Source organism: Dermacentor variabilis, chromosome 4, assembly GCF_050947875.1.
Source record: "Dermacentor variabilis isolate Ectoservices chromosome 4, ASM5094787v1, whole genome shotgun sequence".
Lineage (NCBI taxonomy): Eukaryota > Metazoa > Arthropoda > Arachnida > Ixodida > Ixodidae > Dermacentor > Dermacentor variabilis.
In genome coordinates, this window is record NC_134571.1 from 28,522,368 (window position 1) to 28,549,116 (window position 26,749).

Below are 26,749 nucleotides of genomic sequence, written 5' to 3' on the forward strand. Positions count from 1 at the left end.
AAATTAGCCTTTCAGTAAATTGTAACTTTACAAATGGCCTTCCAAGGCTAATTAAGTGCGACATGTCAAAAGGCGAACAAGAACTGTAACGCACCCATGGCCACTCTTTCGCGTGTGCTCTGCAATGTGTTCATGTAAACCGCCAATGATCGTAAGAATGGTCGTTGCGACTATTCGGATGACCCGTTTCATGACAAATACCATCGCTGTGGCGCGCCATGACTGGACTGAATCCGCGCCGGCAACACCGTGCTAAAACAATATAAATAGCTGCGTCGTTTGTAGGTCTGAGAAGACGCAAATCAATTAATTAATGTTTTATTTGTCCTGGCCAATTACGGAGCGGACCCCGGATAAAAGACAAGAAAGTAGCTTGAGTACATCCGGGGACCTGAAAACAAGTTTGCATACATCATACAAGGGCGGCACGCAGGTCCAGTTTATGTCAGCAGGAAATGACGAAATAAAACTTCAAAAGGACACAACATTTAATAATAAATATTGGAAAATTAAAGATCTATAGCAAGACCGCACACTGTGAATGCATGTAAAAAAAAAAATAAGTTTCAGAAAGCAGTATTGTTCGACACTTTTAATACAATATAGCTTAAAGTATGCGGGATGCAAGGTATGTATTACTAGGCAAACTCTGTATGGCAAAGCTCTGTATTACCTTTTTTTCTTTTGTTGTTATTTATATCCAGTTCACTGCTAGTGACAGAAAGTGTTTTTATTCTTGTGTTTTGAAATGAATTAATTGCATACCTTGCAGCCGGGAACTCGAGACCATTTGCCTTTTAATGTTTTCAAGGCTGCGTCCTACACTTTGATTATGTTAAAGCTTTGACTATTGCATTACACTTTACAGCAATAGAAGATATTTCTGCTGGTGTAGACTTAATAACTGCACCTCTTTGCAATACCGCCACTGATATTGCATACATTCCCATTCTCTGACTGTTCGCTCTCCTGCTGTAATCCCCATTGGGATTGACAGTATGTGTAAATAAATAAATAAATAAATAAATAAATAAATAAAGAAAGAAAGAAAATACGCTAGGCATCATATTTAGTTAACGCCGTAGGCAATACATGTATATATAGGCTCTATTACCATAGTTTGTCCTTACACGCGTAACAAACCATTTATTCGTTTGTCACGTAGAAAGACAAGAATGTATGCGTGTCATTTGAGAGAGAGCCTTGAGATATTCAGATACACTAGGCAAGAGAGAATCTTCCTAGTACCTGCCTAATATCAAGACAAAAAAGACGCGCATATACGAATAAAATAGCCTTCAACGCAGGTAGATATACTGTACAGAGGACATTATTAGTATGTTTTGTTGCTTTAATATGCTCCGCACATTAGTGCATGATTTTATATATTCAGTTTCCCATTCACATTTTCTGGTAGCGATAGAGGACACACGGGGACTAGCTTTGCTGTCTTTTTTTTTTCCTAGCTAACTGCAAGACTATATATATATATATATATACATATATATATATATATATATATATATATATATATATATATATATATATATATATATATATATATATATATATATATATATGTATATATATATACACACACACACACACATAAAGGGCTGCACTCCATCCGCTCACTTATGCGAGCGCTCACTTTGCCACGGCCAGCAGCAAGAAGAGACGAGAGACTGATGGCGTTGACGCCTATACCGCGACGCTTCAAGGGCAGCGGGGGTTGCCTCGCAAGGTGCGCAAACGTCCTCGATAGCTGGGCGCGTGCCTCGCACTTTTCGGGGCAGGACTCCTTGAAGTGCTGTCGCCTTGAAGGCATCGCTGATGAGCGGCGCGCGCGACTCCTTTCCGCTTCCTTGCTCCCCCCCCCCCCCCCCCCGCTGTTTTTTTTTCATGACTTACATATAGCGCATTAATTATATTTCCTTGTCAAGCTTATTTAGCAACAAGACGGCCAGAGGCTTTACGATTCTGAACGCACGTTATTTGCGGACCTCGCCGTATTTAAATGATGCTGACTAGCACTAGTGAGACAGACAAATATTAGGAGGCAGCTATACAAACACTGGGCCCAACGCTGGTTTTTCAATAAAAGTACACGTTAAACGCAGAAAACTGATTTGAATGAAATGCGTTGCGTTTAAGAAAGAAAATAACATCGTGTTGATATTAAGGAATTAGAATCTTTATTGCGGCCCGGAGATGTTTACGGAAATTGTAACAATTAGAAATAAGCACGGAAATTAAAGCTCTAACAACGCACACTAAAAGAAAAAAAGCAGAAAAAGAAAACATCGCGACTCTGTCGGTAAGCTATCCCAAAGCGCACAAGTGCGATGCATTAGTTTGCAGCTCACGTGCAATTATAATATCGTTCACACGACCGCCTCAAAGGTCTTGTTCAGAAATCGTGGTGCACTGCAGAGCGGTGTATAAGATATATTAGTTTAGTCCACTTTGTATGTACGGAGTCTTGCCGTTCACAGATCGCAATGGCATCTTTTGCTTCTGAGTTACTGAGCCGACAACGTGATGTTTCACTCTTTCTTTTCACTTCTAGCCTTCGATAATTTTTGCCAAGGTAAAAAAAAAAGAACTGATGACCTGAAATAAAAATCCGGTCTCGACAGTTGGGAGTTCGTCGCTTTCTTTTAAATGCAACAATCTTCATCGAAATTAATTGAGTGAATATCATTAAAGCCAGTCTTTTATTCCTACTTGTTCAGACACGAGCTCTTGGCAAGGCTTCCTTTTAAGAATGGAAAGACGCACTCCACCGCAGGCAACAGGTTTTCACGGTTTACAACTGCTAATGGTGCTTCATCCAGATTTCGCAGTGTCAGTCGCAGACAACGTTATTCATTGGGCGAATTCGTCAAAAGAAGAAGATGTATTTGCTGCCATCCATGATTCGAACCTGCTACAACGACGTGTAGCCGCCTTGATGTCTTCGTCGTCATCTAATTTTTGGTGTTCCTGTCACGTCAGCTGTGGCCATCTTGGGCGACACGCAAAGATTTCCTTGGATTGACGGTCTGCGATTCCTTTAGAGCGAAAGCTTGCTCGGAAATCCTCAGGAAGCCGGCTGCGTTTTTAAGCTTTAATATTTGTACAATAAATGAATGACGGGGAGCGCTTAGTGTTGCGGTAATGTGACATTCACTCGACTCGTTGCCTGGGAAAGAATGAAGGCGCGTGCGCTATACCTCGATTATTTATTATCTTATTGCTAACACTTTCATCTTAGCCGTCTGAAGTCTACTGCAGCGGAGAGTGGTCGGTGCAAAACTCACCGGCACAGATCCGTCGAGAACACGTACAGTGTGCTGTCCTTGGAAAGGAAAGGTGCGAACTGGCCCCCATCTGTGCGAAAAAATAAATAACGATAATGAACGATTCCACTCTCTTACCGCATTCCCTTGGCACCAGATCAGTACATTGTGACGTCACATCAAGCTTAAAGAGCTTTCAAACGCTGAAAGAAAAAGTAGCGCATTAGAAAACGCCTTTTAACGGCTATTCGCAAACGCTAAATCATGAGCATGGTTTTCGCTAATATCGCAGACGGCGTTAGGCTATCTTGGCTTCCACTTGCGTCGTCCTGATCCTCACTTCTCGGTGTCCCCAGCGCCGAAACACTCTACTTGTGCAAAAACACCACAGTTCGTGGCGTTTCTGACTGCGACTATGAAATTGAACCTCCTATTCTCCTACGAACATCTCTTCTCACCTGAATTGCCTGAAGAAGACCGGCAAGTCGTTATGATGCTCCGGTCTCTGATGAATACCCTTCGAGTACTCTTAAATAACCTGCACACTCCGTCAGCGCGAAGTGCAATGCAAGTGCTAGGTGCTCTCAATTCAGCACTTGCAACTCTTGAGTAAGCATCGTGGCTCACCCGCATCATTATATTCGCATTGAAGTCAGAACGGCTGGGGTTTAGCTTAAAAATATACTACCACGCACTGCAACGTACTGCTGACGCCCACCGGATCTTAGGTCTTCACTGGTACCTTCAACGTGCATCACCAGCTATGAACGTATCGACGGAGCACTTGCTTTGACTTGACTTATTTGCAAGCACTTTGCTACGTGCACAGACAGTGTTCCCTCTATCCCGCTTTCCTCTTTCTGTTCCCCCTTTCCCTTCCCACAGTGTAGGGTAGCAAACCGAACGCTCGTCTGGTTGACCTCCCTGCCTTTCCTCTCTTTGCTATCTCTCTCTCTCTCTCTCTTCTCACCGTCCATAGGCGCGAGGCTTGCTTACATGTTTCGATGGTGTAATTAAACACAAATGCCAAGGTATAGGTTTGGCGCTGGAAGAAACTTCCGTAAAATAATTCCGCCGTACAGAAAATGGTCTGATTTCGTGAAACCGACACCAAAATATTAAACGTTTACAATATTCAAAACGTGGCTACTCACCGGTCCCGTTGATCATGTTGCAGGTGGGACCGGCCCAGTAGTTGAGAGACCTGCGCGGTTATAGGGTGAACACATGTATAAATTTTTGTCACGACGAACACTCCAAGACCGCACTAGAGCAGAAATAACACCCTAGCAACATAGGAAAATTTTGCCATCAAATAGCCGGTTGCTCTCAATTTACGCATAAATGAGTGTAAAATATGTTACACTACTGGCGCACCTATAGAGATAAGGCATTCGCACACGATTTTTCATATTATTCCTATAGTTTACTTCCAAAAGCTGCGAATATACTGAAGTATTGACCCAGAGATTATCGCACAGGTTTGAATTTTAACGCCATCAAACAAGCTCTGCAGTGTGTGCCCCGATGGACGACGTTTCTTCTCCTTTATAACATTCTTTTTTCTCATTAATTGTTCTCTCTAATGACGATGCCTCGACGCGTGCCCAGAAGGGACACGTCACCAGTTGCGTCCATTCGCTGTACAAGGTCACATGTCAATTTATTGTAAGCTAACAGAACAGGGGCAGCAAAGCACGCGAGCAAAAGTGGTTCATCATCAATAGCGCACCTATGGTTGTTCCACTGTTCCAGCTTGGCGAATTTCGCAGGATCGTCTTCACCGGTGTACACGGAGTACAGGCCGTCATGGCTGTTGTTCCTCTGTTTGGACGAAATAAAAAAATGGAATGTTAAGTTACGCTTGCTATGCCTAGCACTTTCTTTTTCCTCCGCGCGTGTTTTTCAGACGTTGTTAGATGTTGTATGAAACATTGTTTAGTTTATTGTAGAATTAGGAACATTATCATCTTCTGTATTCGTGCGCAACAATAGGGGGCAATTCTTTACTTTAAGACAGTTATTTGTATCCGCTGTTCGTACTCTTTTGCGACTGGAAAATACATACATCAAGTTCGAGCGACAGCTAGCCATAGAGGATAATAGTCGAGAAATTACGCATATATTTCCCTGTTATTTGTAAAAAAAAAAACACCTTTACCTGTAAAACTTGGACACATGCCTTCATTTCCGCGCAAAGTGAGCATAGAGCAATTTTTACATGGAAGAAATTCTCCACAGTAGAAAAAAAAAACATAAGACGTCTGAACTGAGCTGTTGCAACGGCAGGCGCTGAAATTTTTTAAAGTTGCAATAAATGTTCCCTCTATCTACTAAGAACCCGCTGCGCTAGCTTAGAGGCTACGGCGTTCTTCCGTAGAGCACAAAGTCGACGGTTCAACTCAAGGCAGCCGGGGTCGCATTTTAATGGACGCGATACGCAAGTACGTGTAGCCTTCGAGCATTAAACGCAAGTCAATGTATTAATAAATGCCTAATATATCGAGGTGCTGAATTGAACAGCGCCAACAGAAGACGAGGATGTGCAGGTGGCAAGAGACGAAGCACTTGGCCTTGTCACGTCCCGTCCTCGGTTCAAACTGTTCAATTCGGTATATATCACCCCCCCCCCCCCCCAACATGCCCATTCGTACATTCTAACGAATCCCCGTAATTCTTCACACTGTACACGTGTGGCGAAGTAGGGACCGGAAGCGTTCTGTGCCTCTGAGAAAAAAAAAAAGGAGAGCGAATTCTTACGTATCGCTGCTTCACAACGCTTGCCTTTCTTGCCTTCCTTCTATTACTGACACATCAGGGTTGCGCAAGGAGATTTTGTAATACAGCTGTCGACTGCTGGAGACTGCGCGGAAGCAACCTTTTTCTCGAAGGTCATCCGGAGATCAAGCGTGTAAGTGCGAGACTCAAGCGACCATCTCGTATTTATGTATACGTTGATCGCGCGCCGCCATCGGCTGTCCTACAAGCAGAACAGTCATGCTTTCCCGTACCCGTCTCATCGCAACGGGCACGGCAAGCCACGCTTTGGTTCGTAACGCGCATTGGCACAAAAAGCGGCGAGTGCCCATCGGGTGGTGCGCGTCCTTTTTTTTTTTATTTTTTCGTACGTAACCTTCGTGGCGGGGCGCACTCTAGCCTCAAGGGCGATTCGGTGGCGATCGTCACAGGCGACCGGTGCTCAGGGACGACAAAGCGTGCAATTCGGGGCTGCTGCGTCTGGCCACGTAATTCTTCCAATACGTGACGCAGCAGCGAGGAGAGGCAACCTTCTAAAGACGGCGTGGATTAGCCGTCGCCGAGCGCGACGCCCCCCCGCAGAAGCCAAGGATTCGAACGCGTGCATTCGGCGGATTCGACCTCACTCTTACCCGGCGCGGCGAAGAGCAGTGATGGGCGCCGGCTGCAGCCCGCGAAATGTATGTCGGCTGTCTCCTTCTATAGCCGGAGAAAAACTACCTATTGCCACACACGACCGCCAGGTCGACGGCGGCCTTGAGCGGGTGTCAGCGGTGGCTTCGTGGCTGTCACTAAAGGTCGGCACTTTAGATGCGTCTTGATTGTGGCTTCGCCCGGCGCTTGCGTGTCGCACGCATTCACCATCCTGCTGAGATTGCCAACAAGGGTGGCAGTGGAAATTTACGATGCTTGTGAACAGCAGCATGAAAAACTGATGTTCGAGCACACAATTCATTGTCTCTTCACGATTTGGCCATTGCGAATGGTTTTATTCTCACAGTTTTTCAACATGCAACGCGTGCAAAATGCGCAGCGAAACACAAGAGGGAAAACACCTTCACGAAGATGAGGGATAAGTGCTTGTATGAACTTTCTATTTCATTTATGCATTGTTACGACTTTGAGGTGGTCCCGTAGCGCTCGTCACCCGTTTCGTGACAGAGCGTTGGTAGCGAAGACTCCGAGTCAGGCGTCGGTGAGAATAACAAAAGGGACTTTATACACTATATACAGGTCATTATACAGGACATGAAGGGATCGGCACTGGGGCCGAGAGCTCACAGCAAACGCGACTGTTCCCGCACGGCGACGTCCGGCGAAAACGCGTGACACATCTCACTCCAGTCGAGAGCGGCACTCTGCTCCCGGTGGGTCGGCGGATCCGGTTTTCCAGGCGGCGCGCCGCGGCTTATAAGCCCCCAGAAACCATTGTCACTCAAACGGCCCAATACAAAGTGAGCACTCGACGGTCGTCGGAGGGATCCAACCAGCGACCACGCTGGCCACCCCGTTCAAAGTTGGCGGGCGCGGTGACCTCCAGGGAAGGGGAGGTACGGCGCCGGGCTGTCTGGCACTTGACGACACGTTTGAACATGTTGCCCGCCGATGCTTCTCCGGAGGACACCACTGCCTGACGGCTCAGCATCTTGACTTGTCAAGGGAGAATTAGGGCGCTGTGCCTTTCGGCGCAGCCCCGGGTTTGTCCAAAGGGCACTCGCAGGATAAATTCTGCACCTTGCAGATTCGGAATCCGGGCTTGTGGTAATGGCACAACAGCATGCGTCGCAACCGATAGCTATCACGCCTTTCTATAGCGTAGACGCTGAAAGGTGGATTGCTACGTTAAACCTACAACAATTTTCAAGGGTGAAAATGGTGGAAAAAGAGTCGGTTGGACGTTAACCGAACAGTTGCCAAGTAAACCGGTGCTAATCCTCAGGTTGCACTCAAGTGGAGATACATTAAGCACTCATCAAACGGCTTGAGTTCAGCGATTGAAGCATGTCGGCTCCAATGCACAACTGAAAAGCCATATGCTGGAATCATGTTAACTTGTCACTTCATTGGCGATTCCCGCACTCTCGGACGTCCGACGCAGCTTGAAAATTAAGCCGGCAAAACTTTTCATTTTTGCCTCGCATGAGCTGTTTTACAGCGAACCTGTCTATGGCTAGGATCCAGAAGGTCGTGTCTGCGCGTAGACCAACAATTTTTCTTACGTCTGCCGAACACGAAGATAGGGCGATACCAGGCCGACCCGCGGCGGAGGTGAAGCAGGCGTTAAACACTCCCCGTACGTGGGCCGATCCCGAAGACAGTGCAATGCCGGGCCGACCCGCGGCGGACGTGAAGCAGGCGTTAAGAATTCCCCATAGGTGGGCCCATCGGGAAGATAGTACAATACCGGGTCGACTCGCGGCGGGGATGCAATTCCCCATTAAGGGGCCCAAATACAAAGCTTCGCTGGTCATCCTTCTTCACAGAGTGGGAGGGCACAAAGCTCTTAGATAAACAGAAACAGTCATCGCTGACACACTCACTGTACTCTTCAGTAATGAGCTTGCGCTCTTAAATGCAACTTATTTCATTGGTTTCAAGCAAAAGCTCCATGGATGCGCTTTTTTAGGCTACGCACCAGGAATAAATATTGTAGAACCAGCGATGGTAGCTTACTTAATGTATTGTATACAACAGAAAGACTGAAAGAAATAGCCACTGCTAGGCAAGTTGGTGAAGCTGCTGCCTTCTTGAATATGAATCATCATCAAGCCACGAACAAATCGATGTACACTTAACATGGCAAAATACAATAAACGCATATTAAAAATACATCTTACCAATGCTGTCTATGTCTGTAACTTACGCGGAAGATAACACCGCCAGGAACGATACGTCGATTCGGTCCGGCACATAATCACACACGAAAGCAATGGTTTAAAGGCTGATGCAGGCAACAAGTTTCTGGGCGCACTTAATTTGCCTCATTCGCTGCTACTATAGAGGGTGTCCTCTAGCACCACAGTGCTTGCATGCACGCAGCTATTAGCGCCAGTTAAGCAGCGCGTGAGAGGAGACACTGACGGTTATCGCGGACACAACAAAAATGCATAAAGATTCAGTGCTGCCCTGAATTTCACAGCATCAAGCTTTCCCGCAAGCTATTCATTGAGTATGATGTGTGCGTATTCGAGGTTTCCAATAAGCATAGTATGCTTCGTGTTGTTCGATCCGCATTGTATTCGCGATCGAGATACTCGATTCGCTTGTACTCAAACATGCGGCTCCCGTAACATTACTGGAGCTGGCATTAAGATGAGGAAATGAAATGGTCATCACAAATTTATGTACATTTTATTATGGATCCCTTACGTGCATGCTAACCGAGAGCATTTTCAGGCCCCTTTGCTTGTTAGCGGCATTGTGTTTTGAAGAACATAAATGAGCCTTGCTTCTCCTTCTGCACTCACAGTCATAATGCATAGTCATAATGTCTATGCATTATGCATATCATAACGCTCATTACAGGCGCACTTGTATTTTTGCTCTTAAAAGCCTTCATCCCTGTAGATTTCTTCTTTAAACCTTCGCTATCTCTTTTTCGTTCAGGAACATCTCGCACTTCGTAGCTGCAGAGTATTTGAACGATTGTATTCGTGACCCTTTCAAGTTGCTAAATTGTCACCCGGCTGATAACCTAGCTTCTGAGGTAGGCCTCATGAAAAAGACTGCAGTAACCTCATAATGGACAGGCGGCTGACATACACGCTGTGGCTGACGTACACGGCGACGACACGTAGTGGCAATAAGCGCTCACCTCGAAGAAAAGTCCGAACGTGTTGTTCTTGAGTGGATTCTCCAGTTTGGGCAGGAAGGCCTTGGCCAACCGGATCAGATCCCGCATGAGCCCCACCTGGTAGCCTTCGAAGAGAATCTCGCGAATGCTGCGCCTGGTGGCTAGCGTCTCGTTGTGTTTGCGCATCATGGAGTCCAGGACGGGCATGATCAGCGGCGCGGCCACCTCGGGAACCTTCTTCCGGGTCAGCGCTGCGATCGCCTGCATGCCGCAGAAGGGTGCACCCCGTTCGTAAGAACATCGTGGGATCTGCTCTCTCTCTCTCTTGCACACACACATAGTCACGCACACACACGCACACACGCACGCACGCACACTGTGCGAAGTTCGAATATCAGTGCGTAATGCCAAACTGAGAAGCGTGCTTGCGGACGAGAGAATTAGATGCAATGATAATTTGTTTTAAATAAATTATTAAGGGCTGGGGCATGCGACGATGGTCATGATGTTGGTTATGATGTCAAACACAAGAAAAAGGTAAAATCACGTCAAGAATGGCGGTGATAGTACTTTAATAGCATTCTCGTGGTGCGCAGAGGGTTGTAGAAAGCCCTGAGTCGGTCGTGGCGCAGTGAGGAGCACAAAGCTATACTGCGCAAGCGCCGACGAGTGCGACGCGGTTGCGCGCAGGGGCAATGGCGCTGTGCCCGTGCCGCGCACACGAAAAGAGGCCGAATTTTTAGTTTCCTGTCATTGTCTAATAAGAACGTGTTGAGAAAGAGCAACGGTCGAAGTGGAAGACCATTGTTGCTGACCCTTTGAATTCGACCCTAACCACGAGTTTAAGAGGAAAATATAGTATTAACAAACCTTTATGCACAGCTCATAAAAACGCTACAAGAAATACAACAAGCAGTGACAAAACTTGCTAATGTGATCAGTGTTTACCGCACACGTATTTACATATGTATAAACGCGTCCAATTATTTTTACTGAGCGCCCTAATCAGAATCTAAGTGCGCATATTCTCAAAGTATTGTGTTCTAACAACCCTCAGTTCGTACATCGCCAGGGTATGCTGAAGAAGCCGTCGTAGGGCAGATAAGACGGTCACAAAAACAGAAGACGGTACTGCTCCTTGTTACCGTTTTATTCGCCTTAGCATGTCTTCTACGAAATAAGTTTCAGCCAACTTTCTCAACCAGTTCTTCTGAGCATACTGAAATCCTTATCACATCGTGGACAAATAAATTGAATAGTTCGAGACTGAACCCGCACGGTGAAAACTCCGGAACCCTGCCGCCGAAGTGGGCCGCTGCCTCGCGCAGCCCCAGCCTCGGCGACCCACTCTGGGCCGTCCAGCAGGCCCTCGAGATGGCGACGACGCAACACCTCGACGTCCCCACGTGGGGGACTTAAGGCCTCGTCGGCGAAAGCTCTGCAGGCCTATAAATAAAGTTGTTACCAACCAAATGGTGCGATATTACGACGCCTAGCAGGAAGGAATGTTAATCGAAATAATGCTGCCTGCGGAAAGCGAACTGATACAATCCTACCCTAAGTGCAGGCAGGATGACGTGGCGTCATCCTGATCAAAGTCGACCTTGGCAGTTTCGTCTTTAATCACCTGCGCAATGGAAGAATAGCGGCTGTCGTCGCCGTTATCTGTGTGACTCCACTGTCTCAGAAGAGGCGATAGGCTCGACGATGGTGGCGATATGGGCTTGTTGGTCGGTCATTATTGAAAGGTATCTGCATAGCGCTATACGAATACCTTTCAATGATAGGCTCGACATCGCGTGTACGTGGAATTCCTACCAAGACGCAGATCTTGTGTCTATGCAGTGGTGACTTGTGGAAGAAATGGCCATTCTGTGTCTCCCCTTCACATCTTAATTGAATTCCCAGGAAGACACCGTCTATGACTTCGTCAAACGTCAAAATGGGTTTTCGGTGTCTGTCCTTTAATTTAAAACTGAATGTTGACGTTCTATTTGAACCAAAACACAGTTTCGTGCTCAACGAACCTTCAGTGAGTGTTAGCGCAGTATCCAGTGTCTCTGTTTGGTTTTTACATGTATAAATGAGACTCATCGTAAACTGCACACGGAACACCTATATAAGACGTTGAGTCAATAAAGCATCATGCTTAACTGTGCATCATTCTTTCGCGTGTCAGCAGTTATAGCCATACGTCAGTGTGGCGGTATAACTTTTTTTTTTTCTCAGATGAGTATGCAATGTCAATGCGAGTGTTGAAGTGTGCCAATGGAATTTGTTTTTTATTCAGTCATGCAGATCTTCGGCGAAATTTGGTATACCATATGTACTTCTTGGTGTTAATTTATTTAAGCTTGCTCTCCTTCTTTGCGTACCTGTACAATTTACAGCTGGTACAGTATTGCGCCTTCAGTGTATTAACAAAACTTCTGCTACCGTTAAAGCCCTTCCAGCTCATTGCTGCCACTCACGGAACGTTTGCAGTTCTCTGTTTCATTGGCAGACAAACTACATATAATCTACATAGTTCAACTAACCTAGAAAATATCACTGACCCGCTGAGGTGGCACCTATAGTGGCTTTGGCGTTGCGCCGCTAAGCTCGAGGGCACGTGATTAAGCCCCGGCCGCGGCGGCCGAATTTAGATGGGGTCGAAATGCAGTAACGCCCGAGTACCGTGCATTGGGTGTACGTTGAAGAACCCCAGGTGATCAAAATTAATCCGCAGTCCTCCACTGCGGCATATCTCATAATCATACCGTGGTTCTGGCACGTAAAACCCGAGAATTTATATTTATAAATTTTTAAGTGTCACTGTTCAAGCCAGAGTAGTTTTGAAACAGGAAGCTGTGCTTTCTGTCGCTTGATAATTTCCCCCTTGATTGAAGTACAATTCTGCGCGCCTCACAACGGTGACGTGTATTCGCTGTCGTCATGGCGTTTCTGCTGTCTCTGTTGTCAATGCACTCGACAACTGTGGGACGTGAAAATTGCGCCGAGCAGAATCGTTTTGTGGCTAGGGGATTCTGCCAACTTGCTGTCAAACACGTGTAACAGAACTTACGTCAGACATAGCGTATTATTGAATCGTCGTTCCTTTTTCTTTTCTTTTTTAACCTGGCACGCTAGAATAACCTTGAGATGTAATGATGTTTGAAAAGCGAAATTTCCGAATGAAATCGAGAATGTTCGAGGAATGCTGCCTTGCAATATAAGAATAAATATAAATTGTTTTCTTATTTCTAAACAGAACGAGATATATATACTCCGCAGTTAAGAAAATAACTTATTTATATTATTTTATCGATCTAATCCTGTGCACAAGCGGATGTCAAATATCGCAAATAAGAAAAAACTGAAATATGATTGTACCCTGAGCACCATGGTCATAACAATAATTTTTTTAAATAACACTTCGCCAGACGGGCTATAAATGTAATACTACAGGATGCTAACATGGTGAGAATGGCTTAATAATAATTTGTATCGCCTAAATCGGCACAACAAGCATGTGGTCTGTCTAAAGGCGAGGTGCCCTTATTGGAAAACTGCAAATTAAAGCACAGAAGTTGTCTGCTCCACGCGTTCGCTCGAAAAAGTGATGCCTCTGCTCAACAGCCGCGGCTTTCCAGCAGCAGAATACTTTGGACCAGTGATCACTCGCATCGATCTCTCGCCCTGTAGACTCTAGTAAGTGCTGTTATCTCTCGTATTGAAACAGAAACGAATATTCGACAATTTTTAATTGTGAAGTGTTGAACCAACCACAGATCTAATAGCAAAGATTATCGCATTCAAATTCGAAATATCGAATATTCGTACACCCATATAGAAAAGGCCTAAAATCCGGTAGCTTCTATGTTCACCTAGTTTGATTCGGAAAGGAAGTAGTGAAAACTTTCTTTCACGTTTGCGTCGATCGATCTAACTAAAATGACATCATTGACAGTGATATCACCGAAAATGATTGACCAAGATCGCGCATGAAGTGATCGGTGACGTCACGCACCGCCACGGGCACGTTGATGACGTTGACCATGTCGTCCTCAGTGCCGGCTGACATCGACGGCTCGAACACGAAGGTCTTTCGGTCGAAATACTGCACCGTGTTTTGCTCCTCGTCGAAGCTCTGGATTTCCTTTTTCCGGTACTCCCTGCGCACAAGAACAAAGGAGCCAAAAGATGAGACCCTCGCATACCGCAGTGCCGGCCCGCCATGGGCGTACACCGATCGTTTTTCCTCGCGCGTTTCCGTTCCTCTATTATTTTCCCGCAACTGCGCGTGATCGTGTAACAAGACGCCCGTCGTGACGTCAAAGCCACAGAACTGGCGCGAATACCGCGACGCCTCTGGACTCGGCATGGCGCTTGCTTGTGTATCCTATCTGCGAGTATGCACGGCCTTGCGCACTTCTGCACTATACAGATCTCAAATGACGAAAAATCTGAGGTCCAACTCTACAAACGTTTCACGAAGAGTACGAGGAGTGAATCAGAGCCGGGTGCCCAGATTCCAGTGTGTGCGCAACAAGAAACGTCTGCGAGCTTTGACGATGAAAGGGAAATTGCTTTGATTTGTCACGTTATTGAATTACAGTTCATCCATACGGAACTCTAGCCCACCGTATCCGCTCAAACTTCGTCGCTGGAGAATTGCTGCGCGGCTGATGGGTTTCACGTCTTTCTTTCTGTCTTTTTTTTTTACGATATTAGCTTTGCCGTGTTCTCATGCCAACGGAAGGGGGGAAGGGGGGGGGGGGGAGGTTGAGTAGCACATATGAAGAAAAACGCGTGAAAGAATAAATTAAATTGTTTAAAGGTCATTGTGTGCAGCAGCCTCACTATAAGCCGCAGTCGGCCTATAGATTACTAAGTGCCAGCGTGAGGCCACCAGAACACCCGCCATGGTTGCTTAGTGGCTATGGTGTTGGACAGCTAAACACGAGGGCGTGGGAGCGAATCCCGACCACGGCGGCCGCATTTCGATGGGGGCGAAATGCGAAAACGCCCGTGTACTTAGATTTAGGTGCACGTTAAAGAACCCCAGGTAGTCCAAATTCCCGGAGTCCTCCACTACGCTATAAACAGGTCGTGCTTTTCGCACGTAAAAACTCATAATGTAATGAGGCCAACAGAACATCACCTTAGCAGCGCCAAGGCAAGCAGCATATCGTGGGTGCCGTATTCACCGGACACTTAAATTATAGCGTATTTTATGCGCACTTGGTGCCCGTGTAACGCATTTCGTTCGACTTCTCGTTGTGGCATCCATTTTGCTGTGCGCGATGACTACGACGTATTTCTGGCCGAATCCGTGTCGTTGTCGGATCGTAATGGCGTGCATTTCGATGACAAAGCCAGCGTGGTTATCGGCCAACATGAAACGAACATGCCAAGGACGGGCAACAATCAACTATATACGTGTAATGTGTTGCATGTGGTTGCCGCTCCCGGTCGAGCGATTCATTGATCGATTAATTGGCTGGTTGACCGATCAATTTGTTGATCTATTTACGCGGTTTCTCTGAGCTTGTGAATGAACGCGACGAAGTATAGCAGGGCGAGAGGTGGACTTGCAACTATATACGTTTAGTCTTGAAAGAACATCGACAGAAAAAAAGCCTCAAGAACTTCTGTGGAAGTTTCTTTAAGAATAGAAGTATTTGTGAGTCCAGCGTTCGTCCTGCCCACTTCTTCCCTGGTGTACGAGCCTATTTCCCTCGTCTCCTGGTAATTTACAAGTATGCACCAGCTCGCCCAGAAAGGGACAACTTCCCCGAGCTGTTGGCGCGGATCATAGTGACTGGAGTTAGCGAACAACGTGACGGCAATATGTCCCACGCGTATTTGACGACGATTCAGACAGCAGTACATAATACCACACGTTCCACATCCGATTCCAAAGCCGTTTGTAAGAGATCCACGTGCAAAATCAGATTTTTCCACTACAAAAAAAAATATTTGAGGGCATAACTCTTGGGCAGCTGGCTCGACGTGTTTCGCAACCGCTTCGCGATGTCACATAAATGCAGAGCTGACGCCAGAGCGATACCATTCGTGCCGTATATTAGCTAACTTTCTACCTCTTCCGTTGCGCCACAGTGCTGAACAGCGCACCTGCACATGGTTCTGTCGAAACACACGGACGCGCGTTTTACTTTACAGTGGCAGCACATACCGGGTCTTTGCTCGCCGAGTTGAGCCCAAATACGCTTGTTAATATGCTCGTAAGGCCGCTTTGCGTGTGCTCGCTTCTCAAACTAATGATGTTGTGGTTGTCAACTCGACGAAATTCGCATACTATACACTCGTGCATATGTGATGTTGACAGGTTGTGAAACAAAGGCTACGTAACATGAAGGTTAACAAAAGACGCGAAATTATAGTACCTGTGGCTGCGTGCCACAGGTACTATTATTTTGCGTCTATATCTTGCGACTATAATGTTGCACTCGCATCTCAAAACTACCATTGGTGGCTCTTAGATGCGAGCTACTTCCTCACGCTACTGACCGCTCGTGTACTGGCCATTTTACGCGATAAATCTCATTCTGTGGGCGTCTGTGAGTTTGCGCACTCCGGAGCGCGGGTCCACATAGAGTGTGAGTGCGCATCATGCTTATTATCGTCGTGCTACAGGCACTTTCTTTCATTTTTGAATTGAATTGAATTCTGGGGGTTTACGTGCCAAAATCATGATATGCTTCTGAAGCACGCCGTAGTGGGGGACTCTGGCTTAATTTTGACCACCAGGGGATCTTTGACGTGCTCCCAATGCTCGGGATTCTTTCATTTCTACATCGTTTTGTTTCCATCCCCATTCTTATTACACTCGATCTATCCAGACATCTATACCAGCAATACCTGCCCTCAGTGCAGCGATTTAGCTAACTTAGAACATATGCTCTGGCGATGCCCCTCGTTACGAGGCACAGGTCAAGCAGACCAGTCAAGATGGAACACTTCACTGCGAAGCTCCAACTACGGGGAACAAATCTGGGCCGTCCAGAGAGCCCACGATGCGGCACGGTCAGGCTCGGCCTGGCCGTCCCAACGTGGGAGCGGCCCGCTGCGCGATAATCGCGTATCTCAGGACTCACAATAAAGTTTTTCCATCCATCCATCCATCCATCCAGCCAGCCCCGTAATATTAAGAATACATTGTTAATATTTCATTTGGAACAATACGAGCTAGCGCACAAGTAATCGTGCCACCGAAGTGACGCAGTTTACACGCATAGCACCCATGTGCAATATATGTATCTCGATAACTACATTCTAGAAGAGCAAGTCTTCATCGATTCAAAAATGAGTTCCTTGTTCGGATCTGGGACTGTTCAGCATAAACGCTCCATTTTGCAGCTGAAAAGAAACCGGACACTTTAGAACTGCGCAAAAAGTACGCATACAATTAGCTGGTCCCAATTGACACCGTGTCATTGTGTCATTCTTGTGGTTTTTTTGGATGGGTAAGCAAAGCGGTCAGTGTAATCACTTCAATTCTAACCTTTTTAGAAATATTTATTGCTTCCCTGCACTTCATTGCTAACCACTATCATTCAACTTTCCAAACAGCTACGCAATCAGCCAATCATGTTTCTGAAGCTCGTCTGTTTCTTTAAAAGCTCACTCTCTCGTCTGCGGTGTTCCTGCCGATTCGAGGGCCAAAAACGCCGCTGCCGAAAGAACATGCGTCGGAAAAGTAAAAAATACACATCTTTGAAGGTGAATTAATGAAACCACGTTTATTCCACGTTAGAACGCGCCGAGGGCGCTGCCGTGGAAAGGGAGGGATATTATTGCAAAAGGGGAAGCGTGAGGCTGTCTCCGTTTTATTAGCTAACGTCGGAGGCAGCTAAGTGGGGGCTGCGTGACTCTTGTGGCGACAGCCACAAGAGGGATGAAGATGGGAAGACAACACTAGCACATATTTCGGTCCTGCAAGTCTCGTCAACTGCGCAGTTTTCCGAAGCACGTTCTACGCAATGTTCCTGCTCCTCCTGAAGAATGCGCCTATCATGCGAGCGCTCAAGGTTACATAGGTGCTTTAAATTCAGGTTCACGGCTTTGGCGCAACCACATGTGAACTATCTTTCTTGTACTCCATAATTTCAAGGGTAGCCACTTTTTATACATCTCAACCGGCAATCCTACGTGGTTGGCAATAACTGTATCCGATACTTGCACATGCAGCGCATAGCCAACCACTCGCGTTGCGAACCGAAGTAGCTATGCGTGCACTACAAGGGGGTCTGAACTTGAGCTTCCCGGCACGGATTCACGAAAAAAAAAAAGGAGCGCGACAAATGGAACAAGAAAGAGAGAGAGATAACTTGGCGATTGGTAGAAAATGTTGTATTTGGCGTCCGTGGCAACTTCTAAATTTGCTCCTTTATAGAGGGCGATTCTCGCACTTCCGCAGCGCGAGGTGGGAGTTCACAAGATTTCACTAGAAGCTTGCAAACGCGACGCGCAATCGACGCAACCGTCTGGGCTGCAGTTCGCGAGGTTCGCAGTGGACACAGAATGAAACGACACTGTTAGCGCACGCGTGTACCTCTAGAGTGGCGCAGCGTTGCCTCGTTTCAGTGGGCAGTCGTGTCTTTTCAAGGTCTCCCGCACTGGCACCAGGATGCCTAGGCAGGAGCCGCTGGACTAAAACAAAGCCAAGCGTAGCGCATGACGGAAATACCACACGGAAAAGATTAGGCGCATTGGCTGTGCAATGTTGCGGGTGACGGAGCTTGCGGAACGATATAATGCGCGCCTCGCTGCGTCCCAACATGTGGTGCAAGGTGACGTTAATTCACCTCGCCCGTTTGAAGAGGTGGGCAACAATTCATGCAGCAATATGCAAGCAAGAGCAGTGGCGTAGCTAGGTGGTCTGGCACTCGGGGCCCATAGGTCTTCTGTCACCCCCCCCCCCCCCCACACACACACACACACCGGGCGTAGCCGGCGGAAAGGGTGTCTTCAGACGTATATGACACCCCCCCCCCCCTCTGGCCCCTTGCACCCGGGGCTCAGGCCCCCCCGGCCCCCCCTGTTGCTACGACACTGAGCAAGAGTAACTCCTTCAGAATCCCCTTTTTTTTTTCTTGCTTTTTTTTTCTTTGCTCGGTCTGAACAGGCGTTTAGGCAGCCGTTGCGTTTACGCCACCGCTATTGCAGCGTTTCTTTTTTAAGAGCGGAGCTTTTCCTTGCGAACCTCGCCGGGGTTTCGAGGCCGTGGCTGCGGCGTGGCTGTTCTCTACCCGTATAGGCCAACCAATCACAGCGGAGGACGCGCGTGACGCGCGCCGCTGGGTTCCTTGCACCACCGCCAGATGGCGCTCGCCTCCGCGAATCCGCGGAGAGGATCCGCGCCGTGATTTCGCGAAGAGGCTGAAATAATCTCACGGGTGGCGGCAATGGAAAAGTAACTACTTAAGAGGAAAAAACGAAATCAGGAAAGAAATATGATAACTCAAAGGGAAGCTCATAACTTTTCGAAGCGAGATCGGGATGCCTCAGAACACGCACCTATAAAGCGAGATATAAGACGGAAGAAGAAGCATGTGCTTGCGGCGGTAAAGCTAGGGAGACTATATGGAGCATGTTTTATTAGAATGTGAAGACGTCTACCCAGTGGTCGATTTAGGCACCACTGGCCTCCTTGAAGCCCTTGGGTTCAGAGAGAGCAGTGGAAAAGCAAACATGTCCGCAGTAGGCATTAGTAAGATGCGGTTGGAGGATTGGTGGAAGAAAAGTAGGGAAACGACAACAAACGGAGACGTACAAAAGCACATTTCGCAATAGGGGATCGGAAAATTTGGTTGTGGGATTTCATAGTATTTTCCTTTTCTTTTTTCATTGTTTAACTTAGGTAGGACATTAGGCAGTATAATAGCAAGAGCTTGGTGGCGCAACCCACCACCCCGTTCCAAAGGGGACGCTCATAACATCCATCTATCCATCCATCCGCGGAGGCGAGCTACAAATTAAGCTGTGTAGGGTGATATGGGCTGGACTAGTTTTGAAGTGAGGGAAGCCCGCAGTAAATTGAGTATGAAGAACGGCTGAGGAATATGGAAGAAAGTAGATGGGCTGGGAGAGTGTTGAGGTATCTGTACAGGAGAAACATTGATTCACAGTGGAGGAAAAGAACTAGGAAGCTTACCAGCAAGTATGCGGCCTGTAGGGTGGGCAACACATCAACAAAGAAGGTCAAGCGGAAAGTCAGAGAGGCTGAAATAATCTCACGGGTGGCGGCAATGGAAAAGAAACCTGCCATGAGTAACTACTTAAGAGGGAAAAAAGAAATCAGGAAAGAAACAATTTATGATAACTAAAAGGGAAGCTAATTCATTTTCGAAGCGAGATCGGGATGCCTTAGAACACGCACCTATAAAGCGAGATATAAGACGGAAGAAGAGGCATGTGCTTGCTGCTGTAAAGCTAGGGAGACTATGGAGCATGTTGTATTAGAATGTGAAGACGTCTACCGAGCGGTCGATTTATGCGCCACTGGCCGCCTTGAAGCAGTTGGGTTCAGCGAGAGCAGTGGAAAAGTAAACATGTCCGCAATAGGGATGGTGGAAGAAAAGTGAGGAAACGGAAAAAGAAACGGAGACGTACAAAAGCACAGTTCGAAATAGGGGATCAGAAAATTTGGGTGTGGTAGTTCATACTGTTTTTTTTTCCTCTTTTTTATTGTTTAACCTAGGCAGGACATTAGGCACTATATTAGCAAGAGCTTGGTGGCGCAAGCCACCGCCCCGTTCCAAAGGGGACGCTCATAACATCCATCCATCCATCCGCTGCGGCGGTCGTGTAGAAAAAAACAGCAACAACAACCAGAAAGCTAGCCTTCGCGCATCCGTGGCAACTGCGGCTGTATTGCATTAGCCTCTTTACAGCGCCTGAATAAAGCCTTCCGTGGCACTCTGTGCGGACATTCAATAAATACAAACTCGTGTTTCCAGTCTTTATGCACACGCACAAAGCTTCGCTTCATATGGATTCCAACTCGTTGAATCTGCTGCATCTTTTTTTTTTCCTCCTCCTTTTTGCGATGCAGCAGGTGGCATGTCAAACAGGTGGGACTTCGGAACACCTTTCCTTTTTTGTGTATGTGTGCACGCGTGTGCGCGCGTGTGTGTTACACGGCATTGTGCAAGTAGGGCATTACATGCAGTGGCATCGTTCCAGCCGGTACAGCCTGCATGGAGTTGTAAATTTACGACCAGGAGTATATCGAACTGGTAACGTTCGAGCTTCACATGCATATGCGTGGCACGGCGGCTGTTCCAGTGACCAGCCCCGTCTAGCATGCCTAATTATACAGCGCGAGTTTCGCGAAGAGCAGGCATAAAAGTTTGTGCGCTCGTCAGTCATTTACACGCGGTACGCGAACCGCTCGCATGACATTTTGCTCCGATGGTGCGTGACCGATAAACACGGTGGCTAACGCAAGAGAAAGGCAGCCGCGTTCGCTCATCCACGTCGGGCTCTGCGGCGTACGGAGGCAAAGAGCAATTCGTCATTCTTGACCCAACATCGAAGTTCGATATACAAGCAGCGTCTTCCGTGCGCGACCGTCGTCCGGTATACGGAAATAAATCGAGCCCACCGCCTGCCTCCCAGCGGCTACTTTCAAAAGTTCAAGGCTGCAGCACATTTGAATCATTATTTTTTCTCTCTCTCTCTCCTTTTCTAATATTGTGCCACAGTAGCAACGACAAGCGTTCTCGCAACAATTACATCCTTGTCAATGCACTGCACTTGGAAAATTCACTTCACCTGATCTAATAGAAGGAAAGAAAAAAACTAAACAAAGTAGCACGTGTTGTACGTAACCCTAACTACGATCTAAGTAAATGCTCGTTTTTGGGGACTTATGCTGTCCCAACAATTATCGCTGTATATCTGGCACGCATTTACTTTCTTTAAAGTTGTCCTCCTTGTACTTTCAAGCTACGAACGGTGTGCACGTACCAGCAAGACACAGCGTTCCTGCCAGAAAAATAGCGTGCTCAGGCTGGAATTCAATACTCGCTGTAAACAGCGAAGTAGAGGGTTAAGCGGACAGCGACTATCTTAAGTCTCGCTCCAATTCTGACAAATCCTGCAAGAAAGACAGCTTCGCGAAGACAGCATCGAAGTCATAAACGGTTACTTTGCTGTCGAAACAAGATGGCGCATGAGCAGAATGCTTGAAAACTCGACGAGGAGATTGCCAAGAAAACGTAGTGACGCTTTTGTTTTTTGTTTGTTTTTTTCGCTTAACGTAAGCTGCGGCGTATTTTTCAAAGGTTACCTCACAAAGTACCTCCACACCATATTCAATTTAATATGAACATTTGGAAGAGGGAATTTCGGAGGTTAGAAGAAAACTTATCACATTGGTAATAAATTTTCTCGACTACTGCTATATACGCAAGCTTTCCAGGGAAGTCTTGGAACCTATCACCGGTCGCAGACGTTTCCGTCCTGATACCTTCGGCTTTTCAATTTCAATTCCAGCATTTCAATTTAAAATATAGGCGTCGTGCAGATTGGAGATTGCTTTAAAAGTACGTGCCACTTTGGGAGAAGCTCGCAAAAGAGCAAGTTGCTCTCCACAACGTTCGTCTGCCGCTCGGGAAGACTCACCTGTACACGTAAGGCCCCGCCTGCTTGACCACGGCCCGTTCGCCGGCTCCAAATTCCTCCGGGTTCGTGATGTTGAACAGGTGGAATGACATGTAGATGGGAACCGTGACGTTGCTCCATTTCTCAAGCGTTTCTGAGCCATTTTTGAGCTGAAGTTGCTGTGATAGATTAGAGAAGAATAGCGAGAAAATGTAAGAAAATTTCCTCGTTTACATAAGTACACAAAGAGCCGATTCAAGGACTGCAAGGTTTAGGAAAAGCAGCAGTAGCAAAAGGTTAGTTCTCCGTTTGACAGGCATTTCGCTAGGGGATATAAGAGCGGCCTACCTATCGAGATTGACGAACTCCACGGTGAGGGCAAGGAATGCGGGGACCAGTTCTTTTTTATTTCGAGTTCACCGCAAGGCATATGTAGTAAATATGAACAAAATTGTGTCAAATAAACACACGCAGCCCTGTGTGTGTGATGCAATCATTTTACTGTTGTTGTTGCTATTGTTGCTCCCTCTTATCTCGGAAAAAAATAATTACACCAACTTATTTTAGGTTCACTCTACGGCGAAGGCCCTTCCCACCGATCTGCCCAGTGCCCATCCCCAGTGCCAAAGAAACCCACCGTTTGCGTGCATATTTCTCATGCCTCCTACGCCTGTCGTGTACCGCTTGAGCTGCTCACTCGATCTAATTCGCTACCACGCTCGACTGCACCTCCTCTCCCTTGAAACCCACCCTGTTGCTCTAATAGAACACCGGTTGATTAGACAACGCATTATGTGATCAGTCCCAACTTCATTACCACTTAATCTCAAACAGAACTAATCTAACCACGTTTGAGCTTCATACATACTGTAATGCTGTCTATCTGTTAAGGTTAGGCCTTGTTCTGCTTGTGCCCTGGGATTTGCCTGACGGGAGGCAAGTGCTATGGTGTGTCGACCGTGGAGGCAGCATTCATCCTCGCATGGTGCCCGCTTCGGGCACACGATGACTACGTGCACGGCTCGGGTTTCCTCGCGGCTGCACGGCGTCCACGAAGGAAGCAGCCACCGGCTCACGGACTGCTATTCGGCCCCTCCCCGTGCTAGCAGCAATGCAAGCCCCCCTTCTTTGTCCAGCGGCGCCCGCACCACGGACGACTCCCGCTGTGCTCGGGATGGTCTTCAAAGAAGGGCTGCGTTTCGATCCCGTGCCTTGCAGTTGGTTCCCTTTGTCCCATGCCGGGCCATAAAACTTGCCCGGCGCACCATTCTGACCGACCGCCAGATCGGCCTGACGCCGCAGCGCGGTTCCAGGAAGCGCCGGCCACCGAGAGCGGCGTTAGGACCACGGAGGCTGCCCGAACCCTCTCTCTCTCGACCTTGTTTCGCGACTATCTGGGGACTATCTGGGGAATCTGGGGACTGATGGGTGTTACTTAAGCAGCTTGGAACTGCTCTGTTGCGCTCTTCTGATAACCACGACAATTTGTAAACATTGTATAAAGAATTCTTCGCCGAGAAAGCTCTCCTCGTCTCTGACTGTAGGGTCCAAGACCTCCTGCCGGCCACGCGCACCTCGGCACACGCAACAGCCTTTCTCATTTTTTCCCCACTGCTCAGTGCAGCCCTCTGCTTCCTTTCAAGTTTGATTCTTAGCATCCTGTGTTTACATTTAGATGTACGTTAAACTCTTGGCGGTCAAAAACAACCGGTATCTCTCCGACACGACGTCCCTCATAACCCAATGCGCATTTTCGAGGCGTTAAAATTCCACAATTTCAATTCTCTTCAGATTGCTTAGACTCGAAGCCTTGGCCTCAAATAATAACACTCGTAGAATACAGTAATATATATATATATATATATATATATATATATATATATATATATATATATATATATATATATATATATATATATATATATATATATGTGTGTGTGTGTGTGTGTGTGTGTGTGTGTGTGTGTGTGTGTGTGTGTGTGTGTGTGTGTGTGTGTGTGTGTGTGTGTGTGTGTGTGTGTGTGTGTGTGTGTGTGTCATATGGCGTGACATATGGTGTGACCAGGAGGCCGAACTTTCCATGTGACAAGGAGTGTTCTTCTGGTACAGAGAAGCTTTGTTTGATTAGTTTTCATGAGGAGAGATGGAGAGTCAGAATTCCTGTGTTTGTTGTAGATTAATCGCACGGCGCGCCTTTGAACCTTCTCCATCTGTGAAATGTATTTTTTCGTGTGAGGATCCCACACCACGGCGGCATACTCAAGTTTTGCCCTAACAATAGATTCATAAGCTAATTTCTTCACACTATCGCATCCCTTTGGCCCTCCTCCAGTACATGGTACCCAACCGGAGATAATCTCTGGTTAACCTTCCTGTCTTTCCTTTGCCTCTCTCTCTCCGTCTCTCTCTCCCTCTCTTCACACTGGCAGGTGCTCCCCTTAATTGGTCTCTTAAAAACCCTATAAGTTGTTCACGCTAGGGAGATCCGTGAAGCAGTAATCAATTAGCATTGTAAATGGCATTACGTTTCAACTTGCAAATAAAAACGAGATGGCTGCTGAACGCTTCATATTTGCTGAATGTTACAAAACGTACGAACCCTTAGTGCACATTGAATAAAAGCTGCGACCGCAGTTTATGACGCATTACAAGAACAAATGAACAACCAGTAATGGCTTTAAATTAAGGATCACATGTCGCTTTCCTTCCTTTTAATGGGATTTTTTGTAAATAGTGTCACCAAGCAACTTGGCCCACCAAGTAACTCAAGCTCCGCTCCGGTTTCTTTGCAAACCTTTTGAGCTCTTTTGTGCGCCCTTGCGATAGCGCCCTTTAAATGTGGGTCTTCTATTTCTGAACCTGCCCAGTGTTATAGCATTAAATATGTACGATGTGTGTGTGTGTGTGTGTGTGTGTGTGTGTGTGTGTGTGTGTGTGTGTGTGTGTGTGTGTGTGTGTGTGTGTGTGTGTGTGTGTGTGTGTGTGTGTGTGTGTGTGTGTGTGTGTGTGTGCGTGCGTGCGTGCGTGCGTGCGTGCGTGCGTGCGTGCGTGCGTGCGTGCGTGCGTGCGTGCGTGCGTGCGTGCGTGCGTGCGTGCGTGCGTGCGTGCGTGCGTGTGTGCGTGCGTGCGTGCGTGCGTGCGTGCGTGCGTGCGTGCGTGCGTGCGTGCGTGCGTTTTCTTTTTTAGTATACGGGCAGCAGCATGGTTGCTTCATAAATTCATCTATGCTATTTAAGCGCTTGAGACGAACAAGTCCGTCCACTTTTACTCGTTAACGTGGAACCATATCGGATGAACTGAGGTGATTCTTCTTTGGATCCCGTGGTTAATAACTCAATAACTCGCAGGAATCGCGGCGCACGTACAAAACCGAAAACAAACATTTAATTCGACGTTACTGGCTAGGGGCCGGCCTTTACCACGAATGTGAAAGTTGAGATCCGGCCAGAACTTCTAAACAATTCTTTTTTTTTTGTAGGTATGCCAGCACTTCTTGCGCCTTTTGCACATGTAAACTGGATAAGAAGCACATTCATTCATACGTAGAATTATAATATCAAAAACACGAAGAAGAAAGTTATTGCTTCCGCCTTTTCTTCATTTCTTTCCCTAATGACACAGGGTCGCAAAATACATTATCCTCAATACAAGAGTACACGCGGACAACCTTGGCACATGAACGCGTGGCCACGTGTCGATGTTTCATAGGCACGTCATGCCAGCAATAAATTACCTTAGGTTCACTACAAAAATAATTTTGGCTGCAGCTCCTTGAGGAGTGCCACGGGCGGAGTTGTTTTGATGCGACGGATGGGGAAACCTTGGGCTCCAGCATCATGATAATTACAATTAGTACTGTTTGTTTCACGCCTATGACAACGCTATGAACGAAAACACATTAGTGTGAGCTGCCAACCAAGCACGATCAAGCACCGCACTTCGAGATCGAGGAAGCTATTTCTCCCCCAGCGGTCAGCAGTAGGCGTAATTTAGAATTTACCTGAACCTCTTACTTTTCGTCCCCAATTCAATTTGAATACTGCCCTCTGTTTCCGGGTTGGCATCGTCAAGGCCGAGACCCCGGATATTGGCCCGAAAAAGTGAACCCAGTGCCACAACAGGTATACGGAGCGGTGTTCCTCCTTCTATCGCGCCGAAAGGGGGGCCGGCACAGGAAAGGCAATTAGTCCGGCAGCTCCTGCACGCGCCTACTCGTGACGTCATTTCATTTCTCTTTCCTCTGCCCTCCATCGCACACGCTGCTTCGTACATTTGCCCGCGTGATTGGCGTTATTTTTATCAGTCC

At 47.1% G+C, this 26,749-nt stretch overlaps 1 protein-coding gene across 1 annotated transcript in view; it reads right to left on the minus strand.

Annotated features, from left to right (window-relative positions):
• The window catches only part of LOC142578845 (lysosome membrane protein 2-like), a 68,141-nt gene that overhangs the window by 6,733 nt on the left and 34,659 nt on the right, over window positions 1-26,749 (minus strand). The window contains exons 2-7 of the mRNA XM_075688479.1: window positions 22,465-22,622; window positions 13,841-13,985; window positions 9,853-10,092; window positions 5,014-5,105; window positions 4,436-4,485; window positions 3,303-3,372 (exon numbers count right to left, since the gene is read on the minus strand). Coding sequence (XP_075544594.1) covers window positions 3,303-3,372; window positions 4,436-4,485; window positions 5,014-5,105; window positions 9,853-10,092; window positions 13,841-13,985; window positions 22,465-22,622 — 755 coding nt within the window. The remainder of the gene's footprint in view (window positions 1-3,302; window positions 3,373-4,435; window positions 4,486-5,013; window positions 5,106-9,852; window positions 10,093-13,840; window positions 13,986-22,464; window positions 22,623-26,749) is intronic.